This window comes from Arachis duranensis, chromosome 7 (genome assembly GCF_000817695.3).
Source record: "Arachis duranensis cultivar V14167 chromosome 7, aradu.V14167.gnm2.J7QH, whole genome shotgun sequence".
NCBI classification, from domain to species: domain Eukaryota; kingdom Viridiplantae; phylum Streptophyta; class Magnoliopsida; order Fabales; family Fabaceae; genus Arachis; species Arachis duranensis.
In genome coordinates, this window is record NC_029778.3 from 76,382,943 (window position 1) to 76,406,289 (window position 23,347).

The following is a 23,347-nucleotide window of genomic DNA, read 5'->3' on the forward strand; positions in this document are numbered from 1 at the left end:
ACTTGATAAAATAATTTATATATTTATATGCAGTAACGTAAAGATAGATAGAGGGAAATTATTAATAGTGTATAAAGAGAGAAGATAATTTTATTGCTGTAAAGAGAGAGAGAAATGGGAGTATTTGTAATTATGTGTGTAAAATCCTGTTGCCTCGTTCATGCTTTTATAGGTAAACAAATTCTACTTTTCAAACTTTATTAATTGTGCTATGTCATGTGAATTTGCTCCCTCCAGCATAAGAAATCAGATCCACCCATAAATGAGCATTCATCCTTATCCATCCATGTTATAATGACTACCAACAGGAAAAAATGATTTCTTGATTAGTGATTTTAAGTTGAATCTTAAGTTGTTTCGGGTCGACTCGGTTTCTGGTCCTGTCCATAACAAAAAAAAATGTTAATTTTTGATAAAATAATAAAATAAAAAATTAATTACTGTTGAATTTATCATTTTTGTCACATATGAGAATTACTCTTTTAATTTAAGAGTAATTATATTTTTATTTTTTATTTTACTAATTTTTTTAATTTTAAAAAATTTGATTATTTAAAAATAATTTCTTTTTGATTTTCTTATAGTATTTCTTAATTTAGTAGATCGAAAATTAATTCATCGTGAATCGAAATTAAGAGTTTGTCATTGATCAATGAATTGTGTATATATGAGATGTGATTTGAATTTTTTATATTTGTTTAAATTGATAAATAGATTAATCATTTGATCACTCTAATTTTGTTAAATTATTTAAAAATATTTTTGAATTGGATGGGAGGCTTCTCCCTTGGGCTCCTTTAGTCCTTTCTCAGACTTTGGGTTGGGTAAATCAGATTTGAAATAACAAAACTCGAATAGTTGCATTTTAATCGTTAAAAAAAAAGGGAAAAAAGAATGATATATGCATTGGATATTTTGATATACGTGCACCACTTACTTATGGTTGATGGTGTGTTGATATGTGCATCACAGAATGACAGAATCATGCATATCGCTGGATTCAACGATCATAATCTAAGATGCCACTGGGGCTAGTGCTTTTTGTTTCTTTGAATTTGTAATAAAATTGTTGCTAATTAATTAGCTAAGAGGTATTTAATGTGCTCACCTTCATTTGTTTTCATGTACGTGTACCTATGGTTGACATACGAAATTGTCTATATGTTCAGTTGTGAATTTACGACAACGGAGCTAGATAAAATATTAAAAAAGGATAAAAAAATATTTTATACAATAAAATAAAATAAAATAAAATAAACTTTTAAAAAGAATTAAATTAAAATTTATATATAATTTACATATAAAAAATTAAAATTAGGAGAGCATCACCCCTTTTTTATCACTATATGACTTACCATTGTGAATTTGTGATACAAAAAGTTGGATTTGTTTAAAATAAGCACAATACATATAGAAAAATATTGATAAATCATAATAAATATAAAATATATTAGACGTTATTAATATATAAATAAATGAATAATTAAATATTTTTTAATATATAATATTTTAAATAAAAAATATATTTTTTATTGTAAACTGTGAAGAAGAAGTGTCGATCGACATTCTGGGGAACGTTAGCCGGGAACTGAGGGCTCGCAAGGCTGCGAAGTTTGTTGGTAAATTTTGTTGCGAAAGAAGTGTCGTTGAGGGCAGGGAGAGTGGGTTTAATGAGGGGAATCTTTGTTGAATGGAGAAGAATATTCGGTGGGACCTGGTATTCCAAGATTCCGGAAACGGTTGAATTGTCGAAGGTTCCTTGGCCAGTTGCATATGGTCTAGCACTCATGAAGAATGTAGCGTTAGGATAGTGGGGTTTTGTTTTGAGAAGAAGGTTTGTAGTTTGGCCTGGTGCGATGAGAACAGTGTTTGTTTCAAATGGTTTCACATAAATTGCATCTACGTCAACAACTGTGAGGGTGTGGTCTGCGATGCTAAAGAAGAGTTCGTCGTTGAGTGCAGCGTTAATCAAACGGAGCAGGTAGGTTTTCCCTGTCTTCACCCTTAACTTGAATGTATCTGCAAATAAAACACTCCAATTTTGTCATTTATTTGCAATTTTAAACAAGTATTGAATATGAAAAATTGTTTTGTGTGACATGTGTTTGGAACTTGGTACCTTTAGCAGAGCAGTTATACAATGGCCCTGGAAGTCCATTGATAGTATAAGCATCAGATACATTTGGACCTCCACCTGTTTGTAATGCCTGTGCTATCACTACTTCAGGATCTGCATTAAACCATTCTCCTGAAAATTTTTTAAATTTATCAGAGTTGTTACTACTAATTAAATAGTGAATGTATGTCGTAGATCACCAAATTAATAAGGACATACACAAGAAGGGTGTTTTTTGTTGATCCTCTAATTAATTATTACATACCAAAAAATTATAATCTATAGTACTCTTTTTTTATATTAGCTTTTGATTTATATTTAATGAAATATAATGATTTATAAAAATGCAGCACATCCAATAAACATAAAATTATTGTATTTATTTTAAATATATCCGAAAAAGTAGTATAATTTTATTGTTGATTATATTCATTATCTTGTCAATTTTTGTTTATTCGAAACTATTGTCAAAATCCCTGATAATATAAAAATTAAACATAACAGTGCATTATAGTAATAAGAAGAGTAAGAACGAACTAAAATAAAATAAAATATAAAAAGAAACACTGAAAATTTTTTAATTTGAGTTGACAAAAGATTCCAAAAACAATGTCAAATATCTTAGCATGAATGAATAATAAATTCTCTTATTATAATATATCACTCAGCAATTGTAACTAACTCCCCCTTATAATCAAGAGAGGATATCTTCTACTGCAAACTTTATTTTCTAATTGGTTACAAAATTTTTCATTTAGGTGGGTTTTTTTGATGTGAAAAGATTACGAGAGTTCGAAAATTTAGTAAAATAATTTTTTTGTCGGTAGCATAGTTCAAATTGACAAATAACTCTTCCAATTAAAGTTTAATTTTTAAATTAAAATTAATCGAGAATAGTTAAATCTCGAGTCATTCTCCATAAAAACTAGTGATAATAAGTACATAATTTTAATTGTGAGAAGTAAAAAGGGTTTTTAATAATGAAGCAAGTAATAAAGAAATAAAAGAACGATCAAAATTACAATTAATAAACTAATAAAGGAATAAAAGAACTATGTATGTAATATGAACAAGTAAAGCTTAAAAAGATAAAAATATGGTTCAAAACATCAATAGAACCTTGACTTGGGATGAGTTATGGAATCCCTTCCTTGTCATAACCACAACTATGATAATTATAATGAATTAATCTCACTTAGTCAACCCTTAACATCGAAAAGTAGGTCAAGTGAACATAATTGTTATTAATCCACAAATCCTAACTAACTTACTAATTACCTTAGCAAGAAGCTAGCATTAGTGGAAACAATAACAACTAACAACCCATGAATTATCACTAAATGTCGGACATTATGACTCTAGCATTCCATATACTCAATTCCCCAAGTCAAGGGGTGAAAATCTACCCCATAATCAAAATTGGCATTTCATCAAACACATAGAGGGTATAATCATGAAATATGGCAAAATTGAAAAAATGATAAAAACTATGAACAATCAAATGATCAAAATCAATAAAGGCAACTCAACAAACATAAAATAAACATCAAACATCAAATTCACTAACCATAACTCAAAACTGCAAGAAGCATATATGCATTGATAAAGAAAATTGAAATATAAAAAAGTGTAAAACAAGTAGTGTAATAAAAGAGAAAATTAAGGAAATACTTACAATAGAAATGGCTAGAATCAAATATCAAAACTTGAACTATAAAATTCTACAAAACTCTAATTTAAAACCCTAAGAGAGAATTTGTATGCTACACTACTCCTACTCCTACTATATGTTTTTCCTAATCTAAAGTGAGCTCCCTTTCATATGTATTGTTGTCCCTTCATATAACACTTTGATTTCAGCTTCAGCTTTCCAGAACTGGGCCAGAAGACCCCCAAAATCGTGAGCTACGTGCTTCATTAATGAAGTCACGCACTGGTACCTGTGCGTACAGATAGGCAAAATTGTGATTTATTCTTTTCATAACTCGAACAATTCTTAGCAATTGCTCCAAAAAAGCTTGGTGCACACTACTATGGTTCACTCACATTCTTCAAAACTTCGCACTACTAACCAGCAAGTGCACTGGGTCGTCCAAGTAATAAACCTTACATGAGTAAGGGTCGATCCCACGAAGATTGTCGGTATGAAGCAAGTTATGGTCATCTTGTGAATCTCAATCAGGCGGGTTCAAATGATTATAATGGTTTTCGAAACTAATAATAAATAAAGCATTAAAATAAAGATAGAGATACTTACGTAATTTAATGGTAGGAATTTCAGCTAAGTGCATAGAGATGCTTGTTTCTGTTGAATCTCTGCTTTTCTACTGCTTTCATCCAATTCTTCATACTCCTTTCCATGGCAAGCTGTATGTAGGGCAACACCGTTGTCAATGGATACTTCCCATCCTCTCAATGAAAATGGTCCAAATGCTCTTGTCACAGCACGGCTAATCATCTGTCGGTTCTCGATCATGTCGGAATAGAATCCATTGATTCTTTTGCATCTGTCACTACGCCCAACAATCGCGAGTTTAAAGCTCGTCACAGTCATTCAATCCCTGAATCCTACTCAGAATACCACAGACAAGGTTTAGACTTTTCGGATTCTCAAGAATAGCCGCCAATAATTCTAGCTTATACCACGAAGATCAAGACTAAGGAATCTAAGAGATACACGCTCGATCTAAGGTAGAACGGAAGTGGTTGTCAGTCACGCATTCATAAGGACGGATGATGATGAGTGTCACGGATCATCACATCCATCAGGTCAAAGTGCAGCGAATATCTTAGACTAAGAATAAGCTTGAATTGAATAGAAAACAGTAGTACTTTGCATTAAAACTCGAGGTAGAGCAGAGCTCCACATCTTAATCCATGGTGTGTAGAAACTCCACCGTTGAAAATACATAAGTGATGGTCCAAGCATGGCCGAGAGGTCAGCCTCCAAAATGTGATCAATAGTCTCCTAATATGAACAACTGATTAAAATTGAGACCAAAGATGTCTAATACAATAGTAAAATGTCCTATTTATACTAGACTAGTTACTAGGGTTTACAGAAATAAGTCTAAGTGCAGAGATCCACTTTCGGGGCCCACTTTGGTGTGTGCTTGGGCTGAGCTTGAGCTTTACACATGTAGAGGCTTCTCTTGGAGTTAAACGCCAAGTTGTAACGTCTGTTTGGCGTTTAACTCTGGTTTGTGACGTGTTTCTGGCGTTTTACGCCAGAATGCAGCATGGAACTGGCGTTAAATGTCAGTTTGCGTCGTCTAAGCTCGAACAAAGTATGGACCATTATATATTGCTGGAAAGCCCTGGATGTCTAATTTCCAACGCAGTTGAGAGCGCACCATTTGAAGTTCTGTAGCTCCAGAAAATCCGTTTCGAGTTCAGGGACGTCAGAATCCAACAACATCAGTAGTCCTTTTTCAGCCTGAATCAGATTTTTGCTTAGGTCCCTCAATTTCAGCCAGAAAATACCTGAAATCACAGAAAAACACACAAACTCATAGTAAAGTCCAGAAATGTGAATTTTGCATAAAAACCAATAAAACATCCCTAAAAGTAGCTAGATCCTACTAAAAACTACCTAAAAATAATGCTAAAAAGCGTATAAATTATCCGCCCATCACAACACCAAACTTAAATTGTTGCTTGTCCCCAAGCAACTGAAAATCAAATAGGATAAAAAGAAGAGAATATACTATAAATCTCAAAATATCAATGAATATTAGTTCTAATTAGATGAGCGGGACTTGTAGCTTTTTGCTTCTGAACAGTTTTGGCATCTCACTTTATCCTTTGAAGTTTAGAATGATTGGCATCAATAGGAATCAGCTACTTTATGAGTCTTGGCCGTGGCCCTAAGCACTTTGTTTTCCAGTATTACCACCGGATACATAAATGCCACAGACACATGACTGGGTGAACCTTTTTAGATTGTGACTCAGCTTTGCTAAAGTCCCCATTTAGAGGTGTCCATAGCTCTTAAGTACACTCTTTTTGCTTTGGATCATGACCTTAACCACTCAGTCTCAAGCTTTTCACTTGGACCTGCATGCCACAAGCACATGGTTAGGGATAGCTTGATTTAGCCGCTTAGGCCTGAATTTTATTTCCTTGGGCCCTCCTATCCATTGATGCTCAAAGCCTTGGATCCTTTTTACCCTTGCCTTTTGGTTTTAAGGGGCTATTGGCTTTTTTCTCTTGCCTCTTGGTTTAAAGAGCTATTGGCTTTTTCTGCTTGCTTTTTCTTTTTCTTTCTATTTTTTTTGCCACTTTTTTTTTCGCAAGCTTTTGCTTTTTCACTGCTTTTTCTTGCTTCAATAATCAATTTCATGATTTTTTAGATTATCAATAACATTTCTCTTTGTTCATCATTCTTTCAAGAGCCAACAATTTTAACATTCATAAACAACAAGATAAAAAAAATGCACTGTTCAAGCATTCATTCAAAAAACAAAAAGTATTGTCACCATATCAATATAATTAAACTAAATTCAAGGATGAATTCGAAACTCATGTACTTCTTGTTCTTTTGTATTAGAAACATTTTTCATTTAAGAAAGGTGAAGGATTCATGGAATTATTCATAGCCTTAAGATATAGTTACTAAATACTAATGATCATGTAGTAAAGACACAAACATAGACAAACATGAAGCATAAAATCGAAAAATAGAGAGATAAGAACAAGGAAGTTAAGGAATGAGTCCACCTTAGTGATGGTGGCGCCTTCTTCTTGAAGGACCAATGATGTCCTTGAGCTCCTCTATGTCTCTTCCTTGCCTCTGTTGCTTGATCCCTAGTGATTTTGGTGCTCCTATCCTTAGTTGCTCCCAATAATTGTGTGGAGGAAAATGTATCCCCTGAGGCATCTCAGGAATTTCTTGATGAGGGAATTCCTCATGCTCTTGTTGAGGTCCATGAGTGGGCTCTCTTGATGTACAGTGAAATGCTCTACTACTGAGCTATGGACCCTTGAGATGAATCTCTCCATCTCCCATGACTCGGAGGTGGAAGCTTTTGTCTTTCCTTTCCTCTTTCTAGAGGTTTCTCCGGCCTTAGGTGCCATAAATGGTTATGGAAAAACAAAAAAAGCTATGCTTTTACCACACCAAACTTAGAATATTTCTTGTCCTCGAGCAAAAGAAGAAAAAATAGAAGAAGAAGAAAAAGATATGGAAGAGAGGGAGAGAGGTTTGGTTCGGCCATTTAGGGTGGGTTTGGGTGGGAAAGAGATTTTGAATTTGAAGGTAGGTGGGGTTTATGGGGAAGAGTGGATGGATGTGAGTGGTGAAGAGGTGATGGGGAAGAGAGATTGAGGTGATTGGTGAAGGGTGTTTGGGGAAGAGTGTTATTGGATTGTGTGAAGAAGAAAGAAGGTGAGTTGAGGTAGGTGGGGATCCTGGGGGGTCCACAGATCCTGAGGTATCAAGGATTTATTATCCCTGCACCAATTAGGCGTGTAAAATGCCCTCTGCATGCAATCCTGGCGTTTAACGCCTGATTGATGCTTGTTTCTGGCGTTCAACGCCAGATTCATGCTCTGTTCTGGCGTTGAACGCTAGCCAGATGCTCCTTACTGGCGTTTAAACGCTAGTAAGCTCTTCCTCCAGGGTGTGCTTTTTCTTCTGCTATTTTTGATTCTGTTTTTAATTTTTGCAATTGTTTTGTGACTCCACATCATCATAAACCTAATAAAACATAAAAGAAAAATAGAAATATAGATAAATAAAAAATTGGGTTGCCTCCCAATAAGCGCTTCTTTAATGTCAATAGCTTGATAGTGAGCTCTCATGGAGCTTCACAGATGTTCAGAGTATGATGAGGGCCTCCCAACACCAAACTTAGAGTTTGAATGTGGGGGCTTCTCAACACCAAACTTAGAGTTTGGTTGTGGCCTCCTAACACCAAAACTAGAGTTTGATTGTGGGGGCTTTGTTTGACTCTGTATTGAGAGAAGCTTTTCATGCTTCCTCTCCATGGTTGCAGAGGAAGATCCTTGAGCCTTAAACACAAGGTAGTCCCTATTCATTTGAAGGACTAGCTCTCCTCTGTAAACATCTATCACAGCTCCTGTTGTGGCTAAGAAGGGTCTTCCAAGGATGATGCATTCATCCTCATCCTTCCTAGTGTTTAAGATTATGAAATCAGCAGGGATGTAAATGCCTTTAACCTTCACTAACACGTCCTCTACCAATCCATAAGCCTGTCTTATTGACTTGTCTGCCATCTCTAATGAGAATGTGGTAGCCTGTACCACAAAGATCCCTAGTTTCTCCATTACAGAGAGTGGCATAAGATTTATGCCTGACCCCAGGTCACACAGAGCCTTCTCAAAGGTCATGGTGCCTATGGTACAGGGTATTAAGAATTTACCAGGATCTTGTTTCTTTTGAGGTAGAGTTTGCTGAACCCATGTATCTAGTTTACTAATGAGCAAGGGAGGTTCACCTTCCCAAGTCTCACAGTTTGGAACTCCTTTTTGTTCAGAGGACGTCCGAGGAGGTCTTCCTCACTAGGATTCACGTCCTTCTCTTCCTCTTTGGATTCGGCCATTGTGATTATGTCAATGGCCTTGCACTCTCTTTTTGGATTCTCTTCTGTATTGCTTGGGAGAGTACTAGGAGGAGTTTCAGTGATTTTCTTACTCAGTTGGCCCACTTGTGCCTCCAAATTTCTAATGGAGGACCTTGTTTCACTCATGAAACTTAAAGTGGCCTTAGACAGATCAGAGACTATGTTTGCTAAGCTAGAGGGGCTCTGCTCAAAATTCTCTGTCTGTTGCTGAGAAGATGATGGAAAAGGCTTGCTATTGCTAAGCCGGTTTCTTCCACCATTATTAAAGCCTTGTTGAGGCTTTTGTTGATCCTTCCATGAGAAATTTGGATGATTTTTCCATGAGGAATTATAGGTGTTTCCATAAGGTTCACCCATGTAATTTACCTCTGCCATTGCAGGGTTCTCAGGATCATAAGCTTCTTCTTCAGAAGATACCTCTTTAGTACTGTTGGATGCATTTTGCCATCCATTCAGACTTTGAGAAATCAGAGTCAACATTTTGTTCTGAGCCAATATGGCATTTAGAGCATCAATTTCAAGAACTTTCTTCCTCTGAGGTGTCCCATTACTCACAGGATTCCTATCAGAAGTGTACATAAATTGGTTGTTTGCAACCATTTCAATAAGTTCTTGAGCTTCTGCAGGCGTTTTCTTTAGGTGAATGGATCCACCTGTAGAATGGTCCAGTGACATCTTAGAGAACTCAGATAGACCATAATAGAATATATCCAGAATGGTCCACTCTGAAAGCATGTCAGAAGGATACTTTTTGGTCATCTGCTTGTATCTTTCCCAAGCTTCATAGAGGGATTCACCATCTTTTTGCTTGAAGGTTTGAACATCCACTCTAAGCTTGCTCAGCTTTTGAGGAGGAAAGAACTTGGCCAAGATGGCCGTGACCAGCTTATCGCAAGAGTCCAGGCTATCTTTAGGTTGTGAGTCCAACCATGTTCTAGCTCTGTCTCTTACAGCAAAAGGGAAAAGCATGAGCCTGTAGACTTCAGGATCTACTCCATTAGTCTTAACAGTCTCACAGATCTGCAAGAACTTAGTTAAAAACTGGTAGGGATCTTCTGATGGAAGTCCATGAAACTTGCAGTTCTGTTGTATTAGAGCAATTAGTTGAGGCTTCAGCTCAAAATTGTTTACTCCAATGGCAGGGATTGAGATGTTTCTTCCATAAAAGTTGGAAGTAGGTGTAGTATAATCACCAAGTATCCTCCTTGCATTATTGTTGTTGTTATTATTTTTGGCTGCCATCTCCTCTTCTTTTTCGATAATTTATGTCAAGTCCTCTCCAGAGGGTTGTGCTTTAGCTTCCCTTAGCTTCCTCCTTAGGGTCCTTTCAGGTTTAGGATTTGCTTCAACAAGAATGTCCTTGTCATTGCTCCTGCTCATATGAAAAAGAAGGGAACAGAAAATAATAATAGGGATCCTCTTTACCACAGTAGAGAGATTCCTTTATGTTAGTAGAAGAAGAAAAGAATAGAAGAAGGAAAAGAGGAAAATTCGAACTCAGAGAGGAAGAGGGGGTTCGAATTTTAAGATGAAGAGAAGTGTTAGTAAATGAATAAATAAATAGAAAGAGATGAGAGAGAAGAGTTTTCGAGAATTAACTAAAATAAAAGAAAAATATTAAAGTTAAAATTCAAAAATTAAGAAAAGGAATAAAATAAAAATTAAAATTCGAAACAATTAGTTAAAAAAAGAATTTTGAAAAAGAGGGAGGTAATTTTCGAAAATTAGAAAGAGAAAAGTAGTTAGGTGGTTTTGAAAAAGATAAGAAACAAACAAAAAGTCAATTAGTTAGTTGAAAAAGATTTGAAAATCAATTTTGGAAAGATAAGAAGTTAGAAAAGATTTTTGAAATCAATTTTGAAAAAGATATGATTTGAAAAAGATTTGATTTTTAAAATTAAACTTGATTACTTGACTAGCAAGAAACTAAAAGATATGAGTCTAAAATTTAAAGATTGAACCTTTCTTAACAAGAAAGTAACAAACTTCAAATTTTTGAATCAATCACATTAATTGTTAGTAAAGTTTTCGAAAATTTGAAATAAAGATAAGAAAAAGATTTTGAAAATAAATTTTAAAAATTTTCGAAAATAATAAAAAAATGAAAAAGATTTGATTTTTGAAAAAGATTTTGAAAAGATAAGATTTTTAAAATTGAAAATTTGACTTGACTTATAAGAAATAGCTAAGTTTTAAAATTTTTTGACTAAGTCAACTCAAATTTTCAAAAATTATGAGCAAAATAAGGAAAAGATATTTTTTATTTTTGAATTTTTAATGAGGAAAGAGAAAAACACAAATATGATCCAAAACATGAAAATTTTGGATCAAAACACTTAATACATGTAAGACCCGGTTAATTAACGGCTCATTAACCCATAAATGAGAATTTATTCTAGAAAGCCCAAAATGTGATTTTTATGGCTAAATGTGATAGAGGAGGTTGAGACAAGAATTTTGGTACCAATTTTATAGAATTCGGACCTAGATTGGACCGAACGGGCCAAACCGGGCCAACCGGACCCACAGTGGGCCCTTGGTCCAACTAAACTAAACCAAAACCCTAGTTTTCAGCACTCTCTCTCCTCATTTGTTACACACACACGCTGAAATGGAGTGAGGGAGGAGAAGAATACTCTCTCAAACTTCTATCTCTCACTTGATCTTCAAACCACCATAACTTTTGATCTAGAGTTCCGATTGCCGCACCGTTTGCGGCCACGCGTTCACCGCGGAGAGTTCTACAACACCCATACAATTAATCTTGAGGTAAGTCACGTTTTTCTCTTCGAATTTCTAGCCTTGATTTCGAGTTTCATGAGGAAAAATGTTGAGATTTTGGGCTCTTTGATGTTATAGGACCCAACTCTCTTGAAGGAGAAGGTTAATCTTATCTCCTTGGACCTTGGGTGTGGTAAGATTCTCAACCCTAGTGTATTTTGTGGTTCTATGATGTTTGAGTTTTGAGATGTTGTGTATGGGTATGATGGTTGTGGCTTAGGTTCTGTATATGTAGATGTTGAAGCTTGATTGGTGATATTGAAAAGCTTGAAAAGGGCTTTGGTGGTGAAAAATCTGTTCTTGGAGGTGTTGAGGCCTTGAGAGCTTGTGGATAAGTGATTTGGAAGTGCTCCGGTTGAGCTTGAGAAATCGGCTAAGGTATGGTTTCGGTTTCCCGTATCTAATAGGTAATGTGGTAGGAAATACTTAGACTAGAGACCCTAAGATAGGCATTGAATTGTTGGTGTTGTTGAATGGTTGAGATATATGATGTGGTCATATATGTGATGATGATTATTGATGCCTTGATAGTATGATGTATGAGAAATATGCATGTTGTGATATATGCTTGATGATTGGTTATGGTTGAATTGTGGGTTGAACAATGTTGATGGTGAATATGATATTGATTATGTATAATGATGGTTAATTGGAATTGGTGTTGTTGAAATTTGGCATGAGAAAGAGTATATGATATGTAAATGTGTTTGGGTTTGAGCCACTTGGGTGAAGTGGGCTAGAATGATGGGATAGTGATTTTGTAAAATATGGTAATGTGTCAATGTGTGAGTTGAGGAGGCTTGATATTGAATTTGATATATATTGATTGATTTCAAAGAAAAGGGATGAAATTTGCATGTTTTGATTAGTTTTGAAAAGAGTTGAAAATGGCTTGTTTTGAAAATGGCACTTTGTGATTTTTATGAAAAATATGGTTTTTGGGCATACTTTGATGGGACATAACTTGGACTACGAATCTCTGTTTTGTGCCAAATCTGTTTAGAAATGAAATTGGATCCGGGATGTCTATGCCGTTTGAAGAACGGGTGAAAAATGATTTAAAATGAGGAAGTTATGTCCGTCGGAAGATTGGGGGTTGAATCTGTGAATTCTGCAGTTTTTAACTTAGAAAAATTTTAGCAGAGTAACCCCCGCGCATAGGCGCACATGGCGCGTACGCGCCGTTCTTCCAGAAAGCACCATCCACGCGTGCGCGTGATGTGCGTGGGCGCGCCGATGGGCTGCACCCAATGCCCAGCTATTTTCCAGAGAGTTGTGCCAGAGTTGTGCCAGTTTTGTGCCTGGGGCACAAGAGTACCCACGCGTACGCGTGGTTGACGCGTGCGCGCCGTTGACTAATTTTTGAATGTGCGCGTCCGCGTGAAGGGCGCCTACACGTCGATGAGTTTTTGTGGCCATCCGCGCGTGCGCGTGGAGTGCGCGTACGCGTGGCCCTGTTTTCATCCCAAAGTTGATTTTTTAGTTTTGAAAGTCAAATTTCATACTTCTAAGCCTCCGATCTCACCATTTATGTCTTGAATCATTATGATATGCCTAGCTATGAGAGAAGGAGCTAGTGGATGTGGTAACTTGCGAGTGAAGCAAGGGGAAAATGAATAATCAATGAGGATCATTGATGATTATGTGAGATGTGGAGGATGGTGGTGGGAGTGCTTGCTATGCCATTGGCCGAAGGGCCGTAATTGTTTATGAATTGGCTGGTTCTGGATTGAACCGTAAGCCGGAATAGCTGTGTATGCTATGAATATTGGCTGGTTACGGATTTAACCATGAGCCGGATGGCTAGATTATTGCCGTGTTACGGCGGAGCCATGATTATGGCTATGTATAAATGCATATATGTTGTTGAATGAATTGTGAATGTTGCACTTCCACTGTTGGAGATGATAGTTTCCCTGGGAGGAAGCAGTGGCTAGCCACCACGTGCTCCAGGTTGAGACTCGAAGCTCTTTTGACCCTATGTCATAAGTGTGGACGGGCACTGTGAAAGACCCGGATGAGCTCGCCCCCATAAATATTCACCAGTGAAGGTGATGGATATAGATCATGATTATGATCAAGTTTATGACGAGTATAACTCGAGTTGGGGATGCGTGACAGAGGGACAGTCCAATGGTTAGCGACCAGAACTTGTCGGGTTGGCTCTATAACCGACAGATGATATCATCAGCCACTAGGGACAGGCATTCATCATATGCATATTATATGAATTATTTGAGATTGCCTATTTGACTGCATATTACTTGCTAATTGTCTAAATGCCTTATTTGTTCCTATTTGTATATTTCTTGTTTGAAATAACTGTGTTTGCTACATTATACTCCTGCTGGTGGTTGGGAGGTTTGAAGGAATTGGAAGGGAAGTGTTATTTTAGACTGAAGAATCCTTAGTCAGATGCCCTTATATGGTTTAGCTTGTTTATAAGCTTTGATATTATCTGGAGGAAGTTCTAGGATTGCCTTCGGCTTTTCTCTATTATTATGTATTATATATGTGGAAGCTGTTACCATGCTGGGAACCTCTGGTTCTCACCCATGCGGATTTTGTGGTTTTCAGATGCAGGACGTGAGGTTTCTCGCTGAGGCCTGCTGGAGACTCCTGGATTAGCGAAGATCCTTTGTTCTTGGGGACTCTGTTTAGTTTACATGTTTTGCTTAGATACTTTTATCTCCATTAAATAATACAAACTGTGATGACTCCTCTTATGGGAGATTTTGGAGAATAGGTTTTATGTGTTTGTATCCCTTTGGGTTTTCTTTGGGGTTTTCCTTATTTTATCATATGTATATATTGCTATGCTCGGACCGATTATCTTCGCAGCCGGATTTTGAGTCTTGATATTCCTGTTTTTGACACTCTTTTGTATATATATATAATCTCACGTTGGTTTATCCTTGTTCGTTACGTTATCGATCGGAGTGTTGCGCTTTTGAGTTGCGGTTTTTGTTTACCCCTTTTTCTACAAAGGCTCCTAGTTATAATCAATCATTCATACTAATATACGTACTAATTTTTATTTTAGAGGTCGTAATACCTTGCCATCTCTGAATTATGACTTAAGCATAAGACTCTGTATGGTAGGGTGTTACAATACATGAAAGAACACTATGAATGTCAAGATGAACACCAAGAACACTTTGAATATCAAGATGAACATCAAGACTTATTTTTAAAATTTTTCAAGAAAAGAAAAATATGCAAGACACCAAACTTAGAAAAATTTCATATTTAGACACTAAGAATTCAAAAATGCATATGAGAAACAACAAAAAATACAAAACAAGAAAAAATCAAGATCAAACAAGAAGACTTACCAAGAACAACTTGAAGATCATGAAGAACACCATGCATGAGTTTTCGAAAAATGCAAAAGTTTTTAAAACATGCAATTGACACTAGACTCAAACAGAAAATACAAAATATTTTTGGTTTTTATGATTTTATAATTTTTTGTATTTTTTTCGAAAATAACCTTTAGAAAAACGAAAAAGAGAAAAAAAATTTTGAAAGATTTTTGAAAACTTTTTGAAAATAAAATTACTTAATCTGAGCAACAAGATGAACCGTCAATTATCCACACTCGAACAATTCCCCGGCAACGGCACCAAAAACTTGGTGTTGTTGCCGAAATCTTGAATAATCACTGGCTTCAAACTCGAACAATCCTCGGCAATGGCGCCAAAAACTTGGTAGGAAAAATTGTGATTTATTCTTTTCATAACTCGAACAATTCTTAGCAATGGCTCCAAAAAAGCTTGGTGCACACTACTATGGTTCACTCACATTCTTCACAACTTCGCACTACTAACCAGCAAGTGCACTGGGTCGTCCAAGTAATAAACCTTACGTGAGTAAGGGTCGATCCTACGGAGATTGTCGGTATGAAGCAAGCTATGGTCATCTTGTGAATCTCAGTCAGGCAGGTTCAAATGATTATAATGGTTTTCGAAACTAATAATAAATAAAGCATTAAAATAAAGATAGAGATACTTATGTAATTTAATGGTAGGAATTTCAGCTAAGTGCATAGAGATGCTTGTTTCTGTTGAATCTCTGCTTTCCTACTACTTTCATCCAATTCTTCATACTCATTTCCATGGCAAGCTATATGTAGGGCATCACCATTGTCAATGGCTACTTCCCATCCTCTCAGTGAAAATGGTCCAAATGCTCTTGTCACAGCATGGCTAATCATCTGTCGGTTCTCGATCATATCGGAATAGAATCCATTGATTCTTTAGCGTCTATCACTACGCCCAACAATCGCGAGTTTGAAGCTCGTCACATTCATTCAATCCCTGAATCCTACTCGGAATACCACATACAAGGTTTAGACTTTCTGAATTCTCAAGAATGGCCGCCAATAATTCTAGCTTATACCACGAAGATCCTGATTAAGGAATCTAAGAGATACACGCTCGATCTAAGGTAGAACGGAAGTGGTTGTCAGTCACGCATTCATAAGGACGGATGATGATGAGTGTCATGGATCATCACATCCATCAGGTTGAAGTGCAACGAATATCTTAGAATAAGAATAAGCTTGAATTGAATAGAAAATAGTAGTACTTTGCATTAAAACTCGAGGTACAGCAGATCTCCACACCTTAATCTATGGTGTGTAGAAACTCCACCGTTGAAAATACATAAGTGATGGTCCAGGCATGGCCGAGAGGCCAGCCTCCAAAACGTGATCAATAGTCTTCTAAGATGAACAACTGATTAAAACTGAGACCAAAGATGTCTAATACAATAGTAAAATGTCCTATTTATACTAGACTAGTTAATAGGATTTACAGAAATAAGTCTAAGTGCAGAGATCCACTTCCGGGGCCCACTTTGGTGTGTGCTTAGGTTGAGCTTGAGCTTTACACGTGCAGAGGCTTCTCTTGGAGTTAAACGCCAAGTTGTAACGTCTGTTTGGTGTTTAACTCTGGTTTGTGATGTGTTTCTGGCGTTTTACTCCAGAATCCAGTATGAAACTGGCGTTAAACGCGAGTTTCCGTCATCTAAGCTCGAACAAAGTATGGACCCTTATAAATTGCTGGAAAGCCCTAGATGTCTACTTTCCAATGCAGTTGAGAGTGCGCCATTTGGAGTTCTGTAGCTCCAGAAAATCCATTTCGAGTGTAGGGAGGTCAGAATCCAACAGCATCAGTAGTCCTTTTTCAGCCTGAATCAGATTTTTGTTCAGGTCCCTCAATTTCAGCCAGAAAATATATGAAATCATAGAAAAACACACAAACTCATAGTAAAGTCCAGAAATGTGAATTTTGCATAAAAACCAATAAAAAAAATCCCTAAAAGTAGCTAGATCCTACTAAAAACTACCTAAAAATAATACCAAAAAGCGTATAAAGTATCCGCTCATCACATACACACAGAGAGTTATGCGTACACACACATGGCTGTGTGCTTCTCCTTTGTTTTTTTCACGTTTTCTTCTAATTACATGCTTCTCTTCCACTGTTATCAAGTCATTCCAACCTCTTACACCTGAAATCACTCATCAAAATCATCAAACCATCGAATGGAATGAAGTGGAATAAATTTGATTAAAATAAACACAAAATAGCATGTTTTCACAATTAGGCACAATTTAGAGAGAAAACACAAAAGCATGCTATTTAGGTGAATAAATATGGATCTATGTGATGAAATCCACTCAAATCAATCCAAAATTTATCATCAAATATTGATTCATCATTCTTCTTATTATGGGTCGGTCTAGTTCCTTCATTCTGAAGTGACCCATTTCCATTATCTGCTTCATTTTCTTCTAGATCAGTGTTTTCTTGTTCAACTATCCAATATCATTTGGACCCAAGGTTTGAGAGCTATCAACTATTCTTCCCTCTAACACGACCTTATCCTCAAGGTCTACTTCAGGAAATAACTTCTATAACTCATAGAAGTCTTCCCAAGTAGTTTCATCACGTGTGGCGCCTTTCCAACCTACCAATACTTGCAAGCAATTTTCTTCTAGAGTTTTTGTGATGTGGCGGCCCAGCAGTGCAATAGGACGTGGCTATAAGGATGGTGCCAGGTTGGGCGATGTTGGTGGTTCAACGGGCAGAATGCCGTGGAATGACTTCAAGACCAAAACATGGAACATAAGATGAAGTGCACTTGATGAATACAGATGCAATAGATAAGCTACCACTCCAAGCTTCTGAATTATTTGGTAAGGCCCACAGAATCGCTTCTAAAATTTGTTGTAACTGTGTTGAGTGAGAGAAGTCTGCCAATATGGCTTGATTTTAGCAAAACCTAATTACTGACAGCAATTATTTCTCACAGTGTTGTAAATCTTCCTGTTTCTTCATCTTCTCTTGTGCTTGTTGTAATGAATATCAAGGTTTTTTGTGTAGAGCATCCCGAACTCGAAAAAAATTCATCCACTACAATCACTGGTGTGAAGCCCGGAAGGTACCCGAGTAAGGTGCACATAGGGAACCCATATAATGCCTCGTGTGGGGACATAAATAGGGAAGAGTGGTAGGAGCTATTATAATAGAGTTCTGCCTATGCCAAATAAGAGGACCATTGTTGGGGGTATGAGTGGGTAAAGGCCCTTAGGTATTGTTCCAGTGTGCGGTTCACAACTTTAGTTTGTCCATCACTCTGGGGTGTTAAACTATGCTGTAAAGTAGTTTAATGCCACAAAATTCAAATGGGCTCTTTGATGAGCGGATAATTTATACGCTTTTTGGCATTGTTTTTAGGTAGTTTTTACTAAGTTTTAGTTACTTTTGAGTATATTTTTATTAGTTTTTATGCAAAATCATATTTCTGGACTTTATTATGAGTTTGTGTATTTTTCTGTGATTTTAGGTATTTTCTGGCTGAAATTGAGGGACCTGAGCAAAAATTTGATTCAAAGGCTGAAAAAGGACTGCAGATGCTGTTGGATTCTGACCTCCCTACACTCGAAGTGGATTTTCTGGAGCTACAAAAGCCCAATTAGCACGCTCTCAATTACGTTGAAAAGTAGACATATTGGGCTTTCCATAAATGTATAATAGTCCATACTTTGCTTGAGATTTTATGGCCCAAACTGGCGTCTAAATGACCACCAGAGACCCCTTTCTAGCGTAAAACGCCAGAATTGGCACCAGAACTGGAGTTAAATGCCTAAACTGGCACTCAAGCTGGTGTTTAACTCCAAGAATGGCTTATGCACATAAAAGCTTCAAAGCTCAGCCCAAGCACACACCAAGTGGGTCCCGGAAGTGGATTTCTGCACTATCTGCACTTAGTTACTTAATTTCTGTAAACCCTAGTAACTAGTTTAGTATAAATAGCACTTTTACTATTGTAAAAGGGGGATGAGTTTTATTTTGATGACTTTTGGGAGGCTGGCCATTTGGCCATGCCTAGACCTTCCTCTCTTATGTATTTTTCAACGGTGGAGTTTCTACACCTCATAGATTAAGGTAAGGAGCTCTGCTGTTCTTCATGAATTAATGCAAGTACTATTGTTTCTCTTTCAATTCATGTCTACTTCTTCTCCAAGATTTACTCTCGTACTTAATTCAGTTAAGTCAGAATGAAGGGTTGACCCGTGACAATCACCCACTATCTTCATTACTCGCTTAGCCAAGATTCGCGTGCCTGACAACCACAAGCGGTCTACATGATGTTCAACATAGTCATTGGATGACAGATGGAGTATAATCTCTTGGGTCTCTAATCCACGAACTGAGTCCACGTGGTTAGAACCTTTGTGGTATAGGCTAGAAACAATTGGCAGAATTCCTGAGATCCGGAAAGTCTAAACCTTGTCTGTGGTATTCCGAGTAGGACCTAAGATGGGATGACTGTGACGAGCTTCAAACTCCCGACTGTTGGGCGCAGTGATAGTGTGCAAAAGGATAGAGAGATCCTATTCCGACACAAGTGGGAACCGACAGATGATTAGCCATGCGGTAGCTGTGCCTGGTATTTTTCATCCGAGATGAGAAATCCGACAGTTGATTAGCCGTACAGAAATCGTAGACGGACCATTTTTACTGAGAGGATCATACAGCTTGCCATGGAAGGGAGGACGCATGATTGAATGAAGACAATAGGAAAGCAGAGGTTCAGAAGCAACAAAGCATCTCCAAATGCTTATCTGAAATTCCCACCAATGAATTACATAAGTATCTCTATGTTATTTTTCGTTTTATTTACCTTTTAATTATCAATATCTCATAACCATTTGAATCCGCTTGACTGATATTTACAAGATGACCATAGCTTGCTTCAAGCCGACAATCTCTGTGGGATCGACCCGTACTTGCGTAAGGTTTTATTACTTGGACGACCCAGTGCACTTGCTGGTTAGTTGTGCGGAGTTGCAAAAGTGTGATGGCAATTTCGTGCACCACTCTTCCAAAAATGGCTCAAAAGAATAGGATCCCAATCAAACACCATCGAATTTGGGAAACCATAGAGTTTTACTACTGAATTAATGAAAACTCTTATTGTGTCCTTAGCAAAAAAACCCTAGTTTAAGAGCAGCAAAGTGTCCAATTTTAGTGAAGCGATCGACCACAACTAGGATGGCAGTGAACCTCGCCAATTTATGAAGTTGAATGTAAACTTCCAGTAATTAGTAAATAATTAATGAATAAATTAATTTTTATTTAAAAAAATTAGAAAATTAAATTTGATAAGTTAGAACAGTAGAAATAATTAAAATATCAATTTTAACACTAATTTTAAATATTTTGACCTAAAAATAAGCCAACAAACCAAACAGATTTGACCGAAGCCCAACGCTCGCTTATATAAACAAAACATAGTCCTTTCTTCCCCATTGCCTCATTAGAAGCACACTGAAGGGGTTGCAGGGGAAAGCCAAACGCGAGCACTATTACCCTAAAATTTTCAATTATTCATAACTTTCAATCCGGAGCTCCGATTGACGAGCCATCAGTAGCCATGCGTTTGTCTCGGAATTTTCTACAAAACTACTAAACAATTTGGTAAGGGAATCACTTTTTCTCACCCAGTTCTCTCTTTTTCAGTTCATGATTTGGGTTTTGATAATTGAGAGATTTTGTGATTTTGTTGGTTTAGGGATACTCTAGTGGTGGATAATCACCAGATTTTGCCTATTTGACTCATGGATAACGGTAAGAAAACTCTAACCCTTGTGACTTGGTAATTTAGTGAGCTCAATATTGATTATTGTGATATTGTATGAATTAGATCGTGTATCTTGTTGAATTGGAGTTAAATTGATGGATATTAAAAGTTTAGAATTGAATCTTGGGAACTAGAAATTCAATTGGTGAGGATTTGGAGCTTTGGAGCTTGAGGAATGGTGGATAATTGAGGTGTTCGGGCTTAGGAGAAATCGGTCAAGGTATGATTTTGGTTTCTCATAGTTAATGTTTAATGTCACATGAAAACTAAGGCTAGACGACCTTAAGATAGAAATAAACTGAATGAATTATTGATGGATTGTGTATAAATGATGAATGAATTTGTATATATTGGATTATGACTTTAATGGGTATAAAATAATGATGATTGTTGATGTGTTGAGGGTTGATGGAGGGTTTGTGAAATTGAATTGAACGGATTGGTTGAGAAATGTGTGGTTTAATTTTGTAAATGATTTAATATTAGAAGTGGTTTGATTTTGAAATAATTTGATACTAGAAATTATTTGAATGACCGAGAGGTGTTTGGTTTGGTGGTTGGGACTCTTGAGGGGTGGCAAACCAAGTTTTAGAGGAGATGCTGCTAAGATTTTTATGAAAATAGGAGGCTTCGTTTGAAGTGGTTACTTAGAAAGATTTGGATTTTTAAGGATTTTATGATTTGATTTTGAATTAATAAGAAAATATTATATTTTGAATTTGCTTTATTTAGAAAAGAATGAATTGTGTTTTGAGTATGAATTATAATGATAATGAGATATGTTTGACCAGGTAAGAGGTAATGGCGTTGTCCACTTGCTCCAGAAAAGAGACAAGGAAGAAGAATGATGAGAACTGAGTTTGATTATGAAATTGAATGAATATGAATTAATTGTAATAATAATGAGAATGAATTTCTGAATGTGACTCCGGAAAAGATGCAGTGGTGTTATCCACTTACTTCGGATAAGAGTTCGAGACTCCGGGTAAGATGCAAGGGTTGAAAACTGTAACACCACTTGGGTAAGAGGCAAGGGTGACGTTGTCCACTGCTCCAGGTATGCGGGTAAGATGCAAGGGTTACGGCGTTATCCCACTTGCTCTATGTTTGGTGTTCTGTCTAGGGCTAGCTACTGGACTATTAAACCCCATTTTTAGGGTTTATCTTGTGCTTAATTTAGTGGATTTTATCCATTATTCTCACACTTATTCATAGAAATCGCATGTTTTATATTCTCCTTCCTGATTTTGTGCTATGACTGAAAACATGCTTCTTTGACCTTAAATTTGCTAATATTAATCCTCTCTTATTACCATTCGATGCAGTGATATATTTGTTAAGTGTTTTCAGGGTTTATAGGGTAGGAATGGCTTAGAGGATGGAAAGGAAGCATGCAAAAGTGGAAGGAATACAAGAAATTGAAGGAATTGCTAAGCTGTCAATCTTGACTTCTTTGTACTAAATCGATCATAACTTGAGCTATAGAGGTCCGAATGAAGCGGTTCCAATTGCGTTGGAAAGTTAACATCCGGGGCTTCAAAATGATATACAATTTTCCATAATTTCCATGCAGTTAGGTGATGCGTATGCATAGATGACGCGTACACGTGACCAGGAATTTTTCAGCAACACATACGCATGGGCGATGCATACACGTGACAGAGCGTCACGTGCTAGATGATTTCTGGACTGTTTTTGTCCCAGTTCCAAACTCGAAAACACAGATTAGAGACTGTAAAGTGGGGGGAATCATTCATTCACTTCTTATTATTCAAAAATTAGGTTTTAGATGTAGTTTTCTAGAGAGAGAGAGAAAGAGAGAGAGAGAGAGAGAGAGAGAGAGAGAGAGAGAGAGAGAGAGGCTCTCTCCTCTCTCTAGGTTTTAGGGTTCTCTTTTCAATTTCTTCTCAAATTCAGGTTCAATGTTCCTTCAATTTAGTTTCTCTTCTACTTTTATTTGTTCTAGCCTTCTAGTTTATTTATTTTCCTTGTTGATTACTTTATGTTGCCAATTTAGTTTATGAATGTTTCATGTTAGATTCAATTTCTATATTAATGCAATTTATGTTTTCTATGGTTATTGTTGTTTTCTTTAATTTTTGTTATTGATGCTTGCAATAGATTGTTTAAATTTAATATTCCTTGTTACTCTTCTATGTTTTTATCTTATGCCTTCCAAGTGTTTGATAAAATATTTGGTTGAATTTTAAATTAGCTTTTTATATTCTTGATTTGGATTGATTAGTTGAGACTATAGAGTTATCAAATTCTCTTGTTGAAGGATAATTGAAAATAGCTGATTGACTTAGGCTTCACTAAATGTAGTCTTTGATTAGAACTTGTGAACCTAAGTTGATTTTGCCCACTTGACTTACCTTCATTGTAGAGGTTAACTAAGTGAAAGCGAAATACAATTATCATCACAATTGATGATGATACCGAGGACATGATTTCTAATTCTCAATCCTAGTTAAGAGTTTTCTTAGTTATTAATTTAATTTCTTGCCATTTTATTTTCTTGTTCCTCATTTCAAAAACCTAAAAAGATACTTTTTCATAACCAATAGTAAAAATACTTCCCTGCAATTCCTTGAGAGACAACCCGAGGTTTAATACTTCGGTTAATTTTATTTGGTTTGCTTAAGTGACAAACATATTAAATTTGATTGAGGTTGAATTGTCGGTTTAGAACTATACTTGCAACGCGATT

At 36.4% G+C, this 23,347-nt stretch overlaps 1 protein-coding gene across 1 annotated transcript; it reads right to left on the minus strand.

The window, feature by feature from the left end:
* Window positions 1-347: 347 nt before the first annotated feature.
* Window positions 348-23,085, minus strand: LOC107459495 (laccase-17-like). The gene is made up of 4 exons (XM_052251654.1): window positions 23,013-23,085; window positions 2,120-2,248; window positions 1,541-2,019; window positions 348-380 (listed from the first exon to the last, which is right to left on the minus strand). The coding sequence occupies exons 1-4, from the start codon at window positions 23,083-23,085 to the stop codon at window positions 348-350; spliced, it is 714 nt and encodes a 237-aa protein (XP_052107614.1).
* Between the last annotated feature and the right edge of the window lie 262 nt (window positions 23,086-23,347).